Genomic DNA, 16796 nt, shown 5'->3' on the forward strand with positions numbered 1-16796 from the left:
GGAAGGAAGGGAAGGGGCATAGTAGCAGCCTGTGAGGAGAGGCTGGATATTGTAACTCAGTAAAACAGGTTACACTATGCCACACACACATACATACACTACACACTTACCCGAATGGAAAGTCGATCGCGATGGAACATTCCTGGGAAATGCAACCGGTTGTCTGGAAGAATTAACGGCTGGTGTAAGACTATTGCGATTCACCATGCTGTGTATAGAGGTGTGTGTTGAAGAAGGTGTAACGTTGTGTTGTAAGGACGGTGATTGTGTGTGTATTTGAGGTGTGAATATTTATATATAGATAAGATATGTAATAAAATTGAACAATTGTGAAGGTGTGGATGGGTTGGAGGAAGGTTTTGTAGGATGGATTGAGGGAGCGAATGTGGGCCAAGAATGTATTCCATCGATTGGCATGATTTGCAACGAGAAGGGAAGGTGGTTTTGTGAGCGGTTCGAGAGTTGGATGTAAATACACAGCCGAAGAGAGAGAGAGACAGAGAGAGAGAGAGAGAGAGAGATGGCGCACGAGCGCACATGCAAACGTTTGGCAACACACAGAACAACAACCAAGTGTGTCAGTGTTTTTTTTGTTCGGGGGGAAAACAGTAGAGTAAAAAGAGAAAAGTGTAGAAAAATGTATTTTTTTCAAAATATCATGGAAAGTATTGGTATTGGTTCGCCGACGCGTTGAAGAAGCACGGGCACATTTCGAAGTGCGCATTGTGACGCAGAGGGGTAAGTATGTGTTTGTCACAAACGGGACACACACACAACACGCGCCGGACACATCAACGGTCACCAGCAGAAGGATGGGAACATTAATGATCGAAGCCAGAAAAGTCGGTACACATTTTACACGTAGGTACGCGGGAGGAGACACAGGGATGATGGTTGACATGAAAAGAAAAAAGAAAATAAATAAAAAAACATGAAATAAACGGTAGGACAAATTAAAGTCGTGTTTGTGGGCTTGGGGTTGCTTTCGATTCGAAGCAAATTGGAAGGCAGGCCGAATATGAACGAACAAAAATTAAAAACGAAATCACACAAAACCGCAATAACTGAAAGCATAAATTGAAATGGGCACGATCCGACGGAACCGTTACGATGGAAGAGAAAAAGCGTCTATTAATGACCGTTGTGTGCGCGAGAGCGATTATCCTTTCTTCCCTCCTTCAAACGAGGATAAAAGGAAGAGAAGCCGTGTATCGCACTGGGGCAATCACGCATCGAAGCTGTTGATTTTCGCAGCGACGAATGTAAGCCTAGTCGTTACAAGGACGATCTTTACTTCGTACAGGGTGCAGAGTGGATGCATTTGTGCATGTTGGAAAGATGTTTCAAACATGCAAACCACACACACACACATATACAGAGAGAGAGAGAGAAATAGGAAAATAATGGTATCAAAGTAAGCGAGCTTAGGTGTGTCATACTTGTATCGATTTTCCATATGACAAACACTTGAGCAGTAAACGCACTTATTTGGTGATTGGATGGAGTTCAATGGTGAAGCAGGATAAGGATAAAGGATACGAAAGAGATCTATCATACATTCAGATGCTAAACATCCTAAAGCATGCACAGCGATTTTCCATGCAAATATTTGTACACAGGAACATAATTCAATGAAATAAAACAAAAAAACGTTCAATTGTGTGTCATTATTCAATCGTACATGCACAGAGTCGCCCTCTCTCATCGATGGCATCGCAAACGCTGGACAAGCTGGCCAGTAACTGTGTAACGACACATGACGCGCGTCAGCGATAGGGGGGAAAAAACGGACGAAAAGCTTTCTATAAATAGCTCCCAAGTTGGATCCCGCTTAAGACCGAAGCGCTCATTACCCTTGGCGATGGATGGTATAATTTTCTTCGTCCCGACGTACGTCATCGCCTTGGACGGAGCAGGCAGGGGGAGAGTAAGGAATCGATCCAATCCTCGACCAGTCTATGCATAAGTCGTATGTCAAACGACAACCTCTGGTGCGACTATTAAAGGTCGGCAAGGACGCGTCTGGCTAAGAGGCGAATCCATTATAGCGATGACGTAGGAATAAGTAAACGAACGCTTCATTAATGCATAGGCGATGGCATTATCGCTTGTGCGGAGACTTCGTAAAGAAACGACGGAGAGAAACAGCGCGCACGAAAGAAATGGGGTGAACTATTACAAAGAGTGAGAGTAGGTGGTGTATTTTTGCAGGTGCGTTTACGTTTTTCCATAGAATAAATCGAATTTGAATATAGTTTCTCTACTTGACAGATATTAAACTACGGAAACATGCAAAAAAAACACCCTAATTTAAAACAAAACTGATCGGTCGATTTAAAAAGATAGGAATATAAATAAATTGAACGCAAAAGATCCACTAAACAACGATGGTAATACCGATGGAACGATAAAAAAGAAGAAAAAAGAGAATGTAATGCATATAACACAGCAAAAACGAGTGGATGCAAAACAACACAGCTAACAACAATAAATGGCAGCATGAGATGCGAAACAATCCGACCAAAAGTAAAGGAAGTCGAGGAAAAGAAGCGAAGCTAGAGAGTTGAAATGCAGCAGAAGAGAACAAACTATGATAAGGAATGAAAGAAACGTGAACTAACGAATAACTGAACGTACAAAGAGATGAGAGAGAGAGAGAGTGGAAGTCAATAAGACAAGAAGACGAAAAGTTGAAACATTACAACGAAAAAGTAGTTGTAGTAAAGAAGTTATCGTAGTAACGAAAAAACCAAAACAAAACAAACACAACGGTAACGAAATAACCGAAAAGGAATAAACAAGATTATCCCAAAAAAAGAAACATCGTTCACCCAGCGAAGTTTAGAGTTTGTTTAGGGAAGTAGTGGACTCACCGAAAAGTTGTGGTGATGTGTGGTTCGCGAGTATTAGCGATTACGAAAGTGGTGGTTACGATTCATTCGGGTGGTTTTAGTTGTGTTTAGTTTACAGTGTACAATACACACACACACATGGAACAACGTGGATTTTTTTCGTTCGTGTTTCGCAGAATGGCCAAGTGATAAGGGAATTCGGTAAGAGTCCCACCAACGACGAACCACGAAGCACAACGAACGTAAGAATGGTCCACGTTTAGCAAGTGTGCAGTGTGATTAAAAGACAAAAATCGGCCACCCACCAGCCGATTGACGGTTTTGGGGGATATGGTAGTGTGTGTGGTACACAGTTAATGTGTTGTTTATATGTTTTCGGGATTTATTGCGGGTTTTTTTGTTGTTGTTGTTGGTTTTGGTATATTCATCACGGAAAGTGAAGTGGCGCAAAAAATCCGACCCCGGTGCGCGGAGGGCATGATTCAATTTTCGATGGAAAAGAAAAAAAGAGAATCACAAAGATATGATGGATAAGAAACACGATCTCTCAATGTATATACCAAGCGCTACCAGTGAAAGATTGTTTGAAACATAAAAAGTAAAATCTGTAAAAATGTGTGATGATTTTTAAAACGAAAACATAATCGAACAACAATAACGAGATGATTAAGAAGCGATCCAATAAGAAAGGAAAGTTTGAACTGGTACATGGTGAACAGATTTGCGCCATTTGGCATGTTGGAGAGGGAAAAACCTTCCGCAAGAACGTACACAGTTCGAGAAAGCGTACATAATACAAGGAATAGAGAGAGAGAGAGAGAGAGAGAGAGAGAGAGAGAGAGAGCAAGAGGAACAGAATGGTAGAAAAACGGTACAAGAAGAATCAACGCAAAACGACGGTACAGAGAGCATATTATTCAAAATCAAATTGAACAAACCGTGTGATAATAAAAAGAAAGCCAAAGATGTTAGGCGCACACACACAAACACACAAACGAATACGAATATGTTTGTAATAACGTGTTTCCCGCGGCTCAATGAAGAATGGGTGGTGATAGGAGGAAGGTGTGGTAGGTAGAAGGAAAGGGGTGATAACAAAAAAGGTCGGGTGGAAAGTTTTGTTTTTTGGTTAAGTTATGCAAAATTATTCAAACAAATGGTGGAATGTTTCCGGATGGAAACGAAACGAAAAGCAAAATCAGGAACCATTTTTGCAAAACCGCAAAATGGATAAAAGTGCGTATGGTGGCCATTGTGACATGTGTTATGATGATAAACCAAGACATGATCAATGAAGTGAAAAAAGATGTACAACTTTTGTATGCACAAAAAAACTCAAAACTAAACGAAAACAACAAAAGAAAAGGTAACAAAAAGATCCGAAAACTGATCGATTGATTCGGTACTAAGATAGAAAATGAAAGAAAAACCAAAGTACACATGTACACACGCAGCTTGTTTTTCGAGAAACAGGTCAGCGAAAAACGAGCAAACAACAGCGATGAAAGAACGCAAAAACCGTAAAACGAAAACAAGAGTAAAAACAACGAAACAACAACTCTAGTAGAGAGAGAGAGAGTGAGAAGAGAACATTGTGTTTTATACCTTTGTCTGAGGGGATCGTTCGTGGCGGCACTATTGGTAGTACTGTCGGCAGACGGACCGGGACTGGAGACGGATGCACTCTTGACATGTCCCTTACCGGTGCCGCCACCGCCACCGCCGCCGCCGCCGCCTCCTCCAACGTTACTACCACCGTTGCCACCACCGGTAACGCTGCCAGCACCGCCAACACTAACACTACCGCTGCCGCCCATAGTGCCAGTGGTGGTGGTGCCGCCGCCGCCGCCGCCACCGCCAGCTGTGCTACCGGTCGTGGCCCCGGTCGTTCCCGTGCCGGTGGTGTTAGCGCTGCCACTGTTGGCGACCCCGCCACCACCACCACCACCGACACTACCCGCACCACTAGTAGCTGCCGATGCTGAGTTGCCACGGTTGAATTCGGGTATTGGTGCGACGAAACTGTTGCTACTATAATGCCGAGTATGGAGGGTGGAAAAGGGAAGGTGAGAGAGAGAGAAAGTACACACACACACATAGAGGGCATTTGTTCGATTGTGTTGTTGTTGATGAAATTGTTTTACCACAATGAAGAGCGCGCAAATTGCGTTCAATTTATATTCGTCGATGTAAAGAATTTGGTGTACGATGAAAGTATTAGAGTGAGTGAAAAAGAAATGGAGAGAAATAGAGAGAAACAGAATTGTCGTATCGCCGATTGTATATGTAGTAGGAGCACAGAGAGCAGAAATAGAGAAAGAGAGAGAGAAACAGAGAAAACAAATGTATCAGGATTATGGGTGAATTTTAATTTCAATTGTTTTTTTTCATGTGGATGGTAATGATACTGATGGATGATGGTTTTGATATGCCAATAGTGTGAACACGCTTTGAATGATGTAAATATAGGCTCTGAACCCCGAATAAAAATGAAACTATAAACAAGAGAAGAACACATTCATTGTATCAAAACGGAAAATTTAAAACAACAACGCAACGATCAAATAAGAAAGCAAAACCTCCTCAAAACCCATTGGAAAACACACAGGACAAGAGAAAAAAAAACGTGTGAAACAAAAGCTCCAAACCAGACCGAAGCGAAGTAGTAGTTTGTACAAGTTTTCGTGTTACAATATCTTTCCTTCTATCTAGGTTTGATTTTAAACAAAGAAAAAAAACTTGAAAAAGATGCCAACGAAAGGAGTCAAATCGCTACAATAGAAATTAAAAACAGGATTCAAACAGTGAACAAACAACAAATCCTCGAAAAACGGTTCTATCCTAAGCAAGAGAGATAGAGAGTTAAAAAATCCTGGCCCGGCTGAATTGAAACACGCACGCAACTAAGGAAATCAAATAAACTTTCTATTCTCCCCACTGCTCCCACTTTCAATCGCAATTCTCATCCGCGGAACCTGATGGAACCGAATGGTGCAAAATGAAAACACTTCAAGCCACTGCTTCAAGGTGCTTCTGGATTGTTTTGGCGAGCAGGAGAAGAACTGGGAGGGGTAAAACAACATCGACAATGGACAAAAAAAAAACAAACAAAAACACACACACAGGCGGGTGTATTACATTGCGCGCGTGTGTGTATGTGTTTTGTGTGCCCATCAATCAGTGATTGTTTGAGATCGGGAAGCCACACCGGGAACGGAAGTGCGCTGCCAACGAATCTGAAGGATGATTGTTTTGCCATTTTCCTTCCCTCCTAGGTAGAATCCCCTTCATCAATCCTTTCAGTTCCGTTGCGGCGCAAAGGCTGCGAACACACGAGCGAATATACGTGTATTAGGATATTCAAGGGGCGATGGGGGGAGAGTAAGTGAAAGGGGGCAAGATCGAAATGCTACAACAGCTGAACCGCGACGATCGTGAGTGGTGTTTTTGAAGTGATGCGCTTCCACACAGCATGAGCGCCGCATGGATAAACTTACGTTGGATCCGTGGTGGAGTTTGTCTTTTCTGTGGACGACGTTTTCTCGTACAGCGTCGTGGACCGTCTAGGCATTAGGCCGGCACTGGGGCCTACTGTCCGGGAGCCGTTGCTCGGATCGTACTTGGTACTCGTACTGCTGCTGGTAGTACGCGCTTTCGCCGGGCTGGAGATCGATGCTGCAAAGTGGTGCAGAAAGAGGGGAAGAAGAGTTGTCGTTAGGTAAAGCGTGGTTTTGTGTGCTAAGTGTCCATTTCGAGTCTCCCTTACAGTTGTCTACCGAGGTAATCGGTTTAGTTATGCTCGAAGCCGGTCGCTGGTTCTGTGCGGCCAGTCGTGCCGTGTTTTCCTTGATCGTCGCCGAGTCGATTGTATTTTGACGCTTGAAATTACTGCTTCTGCAAAAAAAGGGAAAAGAAAATTAGCATCACACACACACCATTTAAAGACACATCAACCCCACAAGGATACTTACATCGATGTTCTTTCAGATGCACCGCCGCCACTACCGCCCGTGCCCGAACTGTGGTTGTTGGTCGCACCGGCGAGCACACTGTTCCCGGTGACGTTGGCCGTACCGCCGCCGGTACCGCCACCCACCACCGTGCCAGTTCCGGCGCCACCGCCCGCCGCTGCCATGCTGCCGACAACAGCGCCACCACCGCCGCCGCCGCCCACGCCGCCACCACCGGCACCGACGGCGGCGGCAGCTGCGGCCGCGGCCACGGCCGTCGTTGGACCGACGCCTGTAATGAAGCGTTGGAAGATTTCTAAATTTTTCATGGCAATACCGTCGAGCCCCGGGGGGCGCGCGCCCGCTCGCCCGGGGACAGGCTGGGAATGCAGGGTGTTAGTAGAGAGTATGTAGCCATGCCAGCTATCTGTGCTATGCCCTTCTGTGCCCTTGTGCTTCATTGGGCGTTAATTGCGTGTGAACAGATGCGCCGGATTTGGAGAGGAAATTTTGATTTTGCCACAGAGTGGTATTAGAACATCAGTAGGAAGAGTTAGAGATCATTCCAATTGTTTTGGTAGCTAAGATACTAATTGTTAGAAAGACTAGTTTCGTTTTTTCGTATTGAAAAGCCCAAAACAGACAAAGATGTAAGAGATATGTTCACACTTGACGAAAGTAAAATTTGTTCCTAATTCTATAAATGAACTTTACTCCATCCCACTAACAGCAATGATAAAGCAACTCTCTAGAAGCGTTCGCCATTTGTTGGGTTGTCTCTAATACGCGTGTATGTATCTGTGTGGATAAATAGAACCCGCCAGGGGACACCACCAATACTTACGCAGAGTTTCGCCACCGCTGGAAGCTCGCCGGCTCGGTTTGGTGCTGGACGCGGATATGCTTCGATGCACGCCGCGATGCGTTGGGCTTTGCACCTGGGAGTTACCGGCTGCGGCACCCTCGTTGCCGGCAATGTTACGTAACGACAGGGACGATCCGGACCGGGACCCGTCCGACTCGGACTGTTGCGTGGCGTGGCGCAGCAAATCGTACACAAAGAGAAAATCATTCATTAGTGGTGTACAACTAGGGGCATATTCGGGGTATTATGGGATAGGGAAGGTGCTAAACAAAAAAACGAGAGTTATGCGGAAGGAAGTGGAATGTGGCAGGGAGGTTGGGAGACGCGCGAAACAATTCTTTTCGGTTCACTGGTTACTTAAAACAACGACAATAATACAATTGCTTCCCGAGCAAACGGCAGTCGCTAACACATTCATTATTTTGAATGTGAGGCATTTCTTTGGTCAGCTAAATCCTCTCTACTGGTTCGGCATTGGAATGGGAACTCGGAACGATTATTAACAGCGAACATTTGGCCGCTCAGACGTGCAAAGGTTGCTCTCCACGCTCAATGGCGTTCGGTGGCAGCGGCAGCAGCGTGATCTCCAATCCCGCCATACGTACTGGACACGTGACCGTAGTATTCCCCGCGCGTTCATGCCAATATCCCCACACACACATACCGGACCGGGACGGAAACCTTGGCGCAGTTGTTTGGCTTAGGTGTGTGTCAGTGTGTGTGCGCAACCCGGACTGCCAGTTTCATTAATTGGAATTTATTGCTCTGCCTATATAAACGCGCATCTCTCCACGATCGGTCGTCGGGTGCTGGTGGCGAACGGTGCAGAAGGACGACAGCACATCGGCGTAACGAGGGATACGCGGCTGTAAGTGCAAATATTTATCACGCCCCTGTGATGGCGGTGGCAGCACACTGCAGCAATCTAATACAGGCACAGGGACTGGTCCGTCTTCTTATTGTCACCGCGTCACTTGCTGACGATGCTGGGGTTTGGTGGGCACACGGGGGGGAAAGATTGTGTATGGAAGATGGATTGATGCGACCGTGGTTGGTTGTTCCTTATCTTTTCGGTATCCGCCCAGCAGATACTCCATCCTCTCATTGCTGAGTGCGATTTCAAGTACCCTAATGTCTCGTTTGTCAGCGCCATTTCGTCGGTAGCGGTATGTTTTCCCATGAGCAGTGTATCGCGATTTAATTTACAATTTATGAGCACGTGGGTTTTATTTACTCCTTCAACTGCCGCCAAGTGTCTGCTGTCTGGTGATTCACTAAATAACCTTACGTTCCACAAGATGTTGCACAGTAATAATCGCTCAAAAGCTTCATTCCATTGCCGATTAACTTCGCGGGGAAATAACCATGTGCCTTCTCTTAAACGCTCATACAGTAGAATGTGTAAGATGAAAATCGAAATGAAACAATAAGGAAAAGGGGGATTTTGATTGTTTTTTTTTCTTCTACGTGCTAGATTTTCTGTTTATAATAAGTAAAAAAAATAGCGGCGAGAAGCGAAACTAAGAAAGTAAAGAAATTGGTAAAATAGAAATTGAATAGTCAAGAATAAAGGCAGAACAAAGTCAGACGAAACGAACTATAAGTAACTGGCACGTTCAAACTACGCGAGATTGAAACGCTTCCGAAACGATAACAAAACAAAACGATAAAAGTTAAAAACTCTGCCGCAATAATGATTTGCATGTGTGAGTTTGAAATTTGAAATTAATAGCATTTTAGTTACAGCTATTAGAAGCTGGTGAGTGAAGGGGGGAGGTTGAATAATTAAAGATCATTTTTTGAGGTGCACGCTCTGGAGCTCTGTTTGCTTTAGTGAAAAATGTAAGAAAACATTGTACAAAATCAAAACGAAATGAAAAATAAAAACAGGCGTGCAACAGAAGAAAAAAGGTTGATAAAATTCGTTTTTAAAGCGATTGATATTTAAAAAAGAAAAAGTGATGTTTTCTGATGATACTGTGCCGCTTGTGGACACTATTTTTGATACAGAGGCTTTCTAGCGCACAAGAGACGTCGGACAGAAGGGAACTAAGGATTTCTGAACGAAACGACTGTAAGAACTTCGGACAGCGCGAAATAATAATTGACACGGGGGAGGGAGTAGCGCGCGCGCGTCCAGGAAAGGGAACAACATTACAAGGACCAAGGGAGTGGGGGGGGGGGGATGGAAAGGGGGACATGTAACGAAAGGAAAACAAACAAACAAAAGAAAACCCAAACTTACGTCGGTGCTTTTTCTCCCGAGCAGTAGATAAGTGGCGAATACGTCATCGTACATGGTGTTTGCCAATGAATCTTCAATATCTTGCCTATTGTAGCCCATCGCGACTAACGCTTCTGCACGGCGCACGCACACACACACGTACATGTGGTGAGGTTATCGATTGTGGACCATATGGTGTGGGTGATGTGGTTTTTTTTTGGTTTGTTTCGTGGTAGTCGCACGTTGGTCACATCGGTTGAGATTGATCACATTGTTAGCATTATGTTTTTGATTGTACATCAGAGAATTGGTTTCCCAGTTCATTGCCAATCGAAACATAACACGACAATCGAGATCCAACATATTTACGCAGAGCAAAATGCCGCAAGTGTGCGCAATCCGCCAAAGCATACGCCCAACGCATACGGGGGGACACATTTGTGCGCGACACGCATACAACGTGTGGAAGAGTGCATATGTCAGGGATCGTTGATTAGCGCATTGTATGCGGACACACACGCACACACACACGATTGTGTATTGATGGAAAGTATAACAAATGAAACGAGAAACAAGAGAAAAGAAAGAAAGCAGAAGAAAATCATTATAGGATGCGTATGTGAGAGACGGACAAACCATTGAACACACGTAACGTACTTATTGGTTAGACATACAACACTAATTATGCTATTGAAGGGGAAGGGGCGGGTAGGGGGGGGGGGGATGGTTAGTTTTTATCCCAAAAAAGGATTACAAAGGGGGGGGGGGATGTAACTGTATAAGTAGTACTTGCACACGAGTGAAGGATATGAACGAGACGACTTTATTCTGAAGTGGGCCCAATTCTAGCGTGTTGTGTGTGTTGAGTGTCATTGATTCTTCGCATCGATTCATATATCTTCAGTCGGCTTGCTTCGGAGGGGGTTCGAGCATTTTCGATTAAAAAAAACACAGAAATAGGAACATCCCCGTGTAACATATGTAACGAACGGGTACCACACAAAAGACCAAAACAGAACAACAGAACATTCCACAACAATGCATTTCAAAATACAAAATTAATTTAAATATTTTAGTCTTCAAAAAATAAAATGTATTGGGTTTACGAATTTTTCCACTGCATGTGCGCAACGAAATGCCAATTTGTTCTTTTTTTAATTCATTCTACGTTGGCTTCAACATGTGTTCAACAACGGGAAAATAGTGAGAAAAGAAATGTATGTAAAGCACTCCAATTCGGTCGTAGGATGAATGCCAATTCGGACGGACTGATTCAATGGAGAACCGAAGAGATAAAACATGATTCCATTTTGAGGCATTTTGGGATGAAACTATAAAGGCGCCTTTGCTTATCCGGAAACGATCGTATGGTATCGTAAGCATTCCAAGGCGAGCATCAATTTCAATTCTACAAAATACAACAAACCACATGCACATATATAGATATAGAGAGTAAGAATAACAATTAACTATTAATAAGGTAAGGAATTGAGAAGACAAATGGAAGAAAAAAACATTGAATGTTGAATGTTGAAAATCTTGATGTACTTAGGCGAGGTTTGAAGACGGCTTGGTTGCCTTCTTGCGTTATTGCGAGGGCGCGGTGGTGAGGAAAAAAACAGTATGAAACAATTTTGAAATGTTATTCAAAATTACCATCGAACACACACACAAACACGCACCACCAAAACGAGATAATTTGCTCAAGGAGGAGGCACGACAAAACCCAAGAAGGTGGGATGAAACCAAAACATTGTAAATCAATTAATATCACACCTTTGAGAGCGTGCAAAAGGAAAACATAAAAGAAATGACACGAAAAGAAAGGAACAAATCAAAACGCAACTTTAGCTGATCAAAACATCACAAACAAACACACACGTCACAAGCAAACGAGAAAGGTAAAATATCTAAAATACACGTGTACCATCGTGTGCCAAAGTGTAAGCAATTTTGCACCAAAATAGGTTTCTGAGAGATGTAACGAAACATTGAATGTTGAAAATGCTAATGCAAGTGTGGCGTGAGAGAGAGAAAAAAAGCATTAAATTGACAGAAACGGGGTACAGACGAGACTACACCTCGTCTGGCGAGGGATGTCCATCGTACCCCATCATGTATTGAATCTTTGAACCTACGCGTGAAGTGATCGAGTGTAAGTGTGAGGGTGTGCCTGACATGGAATGAGTGAATGCTGATTAGATAGCGAAGCGCCGTTGCGATGAAAACAGATACCAAGTGGTATCTCTCACTCTCTCTTTTGCGTACTCTACGCACGTGAATCGTTGTTTTACGTGTTTTAGCGAATGTACAAAATTGGCACTAAATTTTGGCGTAAAAATGTGTAGAAAAATGTGGTAAAAAAGGCAAAATGTGTACTATACATCATGTTTTTTAGCATGAATTATCTCGTTTTGTACAGGTGACGCGCGCCAGTTCATTTGGCAAAGAGGAGAGATGACTAGGAAATGAGTGTATGTGAAAAAAAAACAATACAAAATTGCGGCTACCCAAAGGGCACGCACTTATTGTAGACAAATAGTTTGAAAAACTTGAAACAAGACAAAAATCGAATATAAAAAAGATTGAACTTTACATCTCCATTGAACGAATCGAGCGAACGTTTCGAAATGAAGAAAACAACGTACGAGGAAAGAGCACGGAAGAAGGAACAACAACAACAGAACGAGAAATGACAAACAACAACAAGAACAACAACAACACGCCACAGCAAAAGTGTACAAGTTGAGTAGTTAGTGGAGCATACAGTACCCGTCTTACCTATCCGTTTCTGATCTTTCAGATCGGGCAACGGTTCGATGTACGGCTTCAGCTCATCGTCCTCGTAGCCCATGTTCATCCACTTGTCCTTCATGATCGTTTCGAGGTTGGCGCGCTTCGATGGGTTGAGGACGAGGAACTTCTTCAGCAGGACCTCGCAGTCGGTCGACATGTAGAAGGGAATGCTGTGTGTACACCACACACGTGTGTTTAGAGGGGTCAGTAGTTCAGTAGATTTTCAGATTGCATTTAAATCAAATCATTTCACGACTTTTATACGCTCAACCGTATGATTGAGCTCAACTCTTTGGACCTCACATTCCCCCTTACTTACCGGTACTTGCCCCGCAGGACGCGCTCGCGCAGCTCCTTCAGCGTGGCACCGTCGAACGGCAGCGAACCGCTGACCAGGGTGTAAAGGATGACGCCGAGCGACCACACGTCCACCTCCGGCCCGTCGTACTTGCGGCCCTGGAACAGCTCGGGCGCTGCGTACGGTGGCGAACCGCAGAACGTGTCCAGCTTCGAGCCGGGCGTGAACTCGTTCGAGAAGCCAAAGTCCGCTATCTTGATGTTCATCTCGCTGTCGAGCAGCAGGTTTTCCGCCTTCAAATCTCTAAAAAGAGAACGGGGTGAGGGGGGGCATGAGTGTGAGTTGATTGAGGATGAATCCTTCTCCCTCGCTGGGGGAGGATAGTCTCTGTGTACGCTACCTGTGTATAATTCGCTTCTGATGGCAGTACTGTACGGCGGACACGATCTGTCGGAACTTGGCGCGAGCCTCCTTCTCCTTCATCTTGCCGTGGGCGACGAGATAGTCGAACACTTCGCCACCGGACGCGTACTCCATCACCAGGTAGAGCGTCTTTTCCGTTTCGATCACCTGAAACAGCTTCACGATGTTCGGATGATCGAGCATTTTCATTATCCGCACCTACAAAAGGGGTAAAGAGTGATGGGAGGTGTGTGGATTAATATTAATTTGCACATTGTGGCTGGGGTTTGGGGGGAGGGGTGATAGAAATATAAAAAAGGAGTGTCAATTAACCCAACGCTAACCGGTTGTCCCTAGCGACAGCTCTCGGCTCAATGTTATTAATATTGATGAGTTCATTATTGCGGATGAACTGCGCGAGGCAAAAACGGGGACAATGAGAGTTTGTGTACCTATGTCATGAGGTTCTCAGAATTCTAGATTTTCTTTTTTGTATTCTACAACCAGATTATCTCTATTTTCAAATGTACTAAGCTCACTGAATGCATCATAAGATGAAAACAACCTCAACGTTCTTATTATTTATACAAGAAGGTACAATTTCAACCAAATTTCTTCTCATGCTCCAATTCGTGCCGACGCACGTGGTATTTATCAGGAGTATCCAGTGTTCACCGATGGGACACTTTTCACTTGCAATGAAAAGGCAGCAATTATCAACCATCACGTGCCTCCGATGCCATCCACATGCTAACGAAGGCATTAATCAACCTACTCGACAAACGCTCGCGCGTGATGTGAAAGTGTCACTCGGATTCGAATTACAGATTAGATACACAAGCTGTCGCCGGTGCGGATCATGACGCCCAAGCAAAGCTAATGAGTATGTGAGAGGCTTTAAGGGGAATCAGAGCTTCTTCGACGGTGGTCGCTCTGTGTGTAGCTGAATAACTAACTCTTATTAGGATTCGTCGGCTACCTAAACCGACCAAAATCTAATCAGTCGCTTCCATCCATCGTCACCAAACTTCTTCTTGGGAAGGAGCATGGTGGTCCTGATGTCTTCGTTCAACCTCCCTGCTAGTACTTACCTCGCGGTATAGCTTCTGCAGTGAGGAAGGATTCAGCTGCGTCTTATCGATGATCTTGATGGCGACCTCCTTGTTGGTGGGGACGTGCTTCGCCAGTTTCACCTTCGCAAAGTTGCCCTTGCCGATCGTCTTCAGCAGCTTGTACTTGCCGATGTGCTCCTCGCCCGATCGCCACCGGGCGGGCGTACCGCGCATTTGCATATTTGGGGAGCCCTGATGGAATAGAACAGAAAAAAAGAAAAGGGAAATTAATATCAATTGCTTTACTGGGTGGAATTTGGGGCATCCAAAGGTTCAACACAACGCCGGAAAACCGGATGCCCATTACCATTTGGAGATTTGCTGGGAATTGCCATCACCTGGGTCGCCTTCATGGTGGGGCTCTTTCGGGTGCCCTTTTTCTTAGCAGTTACCTCCCTCCCCCCTTTTTTCCCCGCAATCCTTCGCCTGCAAAGGAATCGATCGGCCTGTCAGGTCGTAAATCATTGCGGCATTATGACAACGATAGGGCCGCTACACAGAGCAAAAATCCAAGTCCGAGGTGAAAGTCATAAATACGTGGTGGTGCGTTACACCTTCTCGCATCCGTGGTGGGGCGCGTGCTGTTGGTGTTACAATTCGCCACACGCCTCCCCAACACAGGCAGTACACGAGCAATAGAAAAAGGTTGATGATACTCCCCACCCAGAAGAGGCAGAAGTTTAGCTTTAATAATAGGCATAACCTTTCGCCCGAGTGCAACCAAAACAGAACGCAGCCGGACGACGGCCGTTTTCCGCGAACATGCATTCACACAGAAAGAAAAAAAAACACACGAAAAACTGAGAAATAGAACACCCATACAGACACACACACACACTACCGGTCTAGTAAAAGTGCCGGGGTGTGTACTTCATGCTGATATTTTTCCTTTAGCTAAATAGCGGAGATGTGACTGGCGTAATTCTAAAAATACGCTCCCGCCAAGTAAAACATCAACGCATCAAGGCAAACACGAATTCTTCGCCTTCTTCACTGCCGTTTTGGCCGGTGTTGTTGGGAACTCTCACGATTTGTTTATGCTCGTTAGAGCCACCCCTCCTCCCGTGTGGGAAGAAGTCGATACGCGAACTTTTGTGTTGGTCTGTTGGGAAACTCGGAAGAATACAAGTGATTCTAGCGCATCCAACGAAAAAAAAAAGCATCATATATTACCAAATAAGGTAAGTTCTCAACTCCCGTTAGAGAGAATATCACCCTTAAACAGTAAGATGTGAACCAGTGAGAATTTCTAAGATTAATGGACCTTTCAAGTTCGCGCTGCTCTAGCTACTAATTAAGGTGACAAGAGGCTCCCACAACAACAGCTGTGTCCAGAAGGTCAAGGTTTGCAATCTTAGCACAGCGCACAGGCTAGCTTAGCAAGCACATCCATCAGGTTTCACAACAAGCGCATAACGGAAATGCAGCAATTGCGTTGGAAACGGAATGGAATTCATCGTCGATCGCGTTGCACCTTTCGGTTGCGAATCACGCCACCATACGCCACACAGATGATCATCAGGTGCTGCCTCCGCGTCCGCTGTGTATATGTGGATCGAGTTGATCACCTTGAAAACAAGCTAGCGCGGTTATTGAGGGAGAGATAGATGTAAACACAGCTCACCGCCGGGCCAATTATATGCAATCTAACTGCATTTGATGAGCCAGACGTCCTTGTGTGTGGATGGTTGCTTTATGGAATATAGGGATATGTACTGCACACAAATAGCATCAGGAAGCGGGTAACCGTTTCCGAAGCATTAACGTACTGGAAGTTGCCCGCTAGTGGAACCACGGATGGACTGATTGCTAACTAATTCACTGTGTCCATCAAATACCTTCCGGAGGAAGTGTTTCCACACACATTGCGGATTTATTTGGTCAAAAAAGGTCGTGTTTTGTGGATGGAAAGTCTCACATCCCTCCGAATAAGTATATCCCCTCAACATATACATGGAGCAGGCACAGGCTCATAACACTGAACCGTTTAGGGGTCCACGTTCAGTTCATTACTCTGGTTAAAATGTGCTAACTCGCTTATTAACGCTACCCCACCCCGTCTGTATGGAGCAAAGATTGTGCCAACGGCAAAAACGACCCCGAGCAAATGTGCCAGAAAGGAGGCATCTTTATTTACAGCCTACAGTACCTTCGCATTGAATATTGTCATAAATTTGGCTGTAACCATAAGCCTGGGACACTACTAATGCCAGCGCGGGGGGAAGTTACCCCTGTTACTCCGAATTACCCGCTGGCTACTCAGCCATTGTCCGTGCCGCAACTACATTCGTCGTCTG

General features: G+C 44.8%; 1 protein-coding gene across 1 annotated transcript in view; it reads right to left on the minus strand.

Moving 5' to 3' along the window:
• LOC121598732 (serine/threonine-protein kinase par-1-like) overlaps nucleotides 1–16796 on the minus strand; it is a 38016-nt gene that overhangs the window by 12374 nt on the left and 8846 nt on the right. The window contains 11 exon segments of the mRNA XM_041925971.1: nucleotides 111–208; nucleotides 4458–4883; nucleotides 6350–6527; nucleotides 6619–6746; nucleotides 6824–7094; nucleotides 7647–7827; nucleotides 9913–10025; nucleotides 12673–12857; nucleotides 13007–13288; nucleotides 13386–13606; nucleotides 14479–14691. Coding sequence (XP_041781905.1) covers nucleotides 111–208; nucleotides 4458–4883; nucleotides 6350–6527; nucleotides 6619–6746; nucleotides 6824–7094; nucleotides 7647–7827; nucleotides 9913–10025; nucleotides 12673–12857; nucleotides 13007–13288; nucleotides 13386–13606; nucleotides 14479–14691 — 2296 coding nt within the window.

This window comes from Anopheles merus, chromosome 3L, assembly GCF_017562075.2.
Source record: "Anopheles merus strain MAF chromosome 3L, AmerM5.1, whole genome shotgun sequence".
In the NCBI taxonomy this organism is placed as follows: Eukaryota; Metazoa; Arthropoda; class Insecta; order Diptera; family Culicidae; genus Anopheles; species Anopheles merus.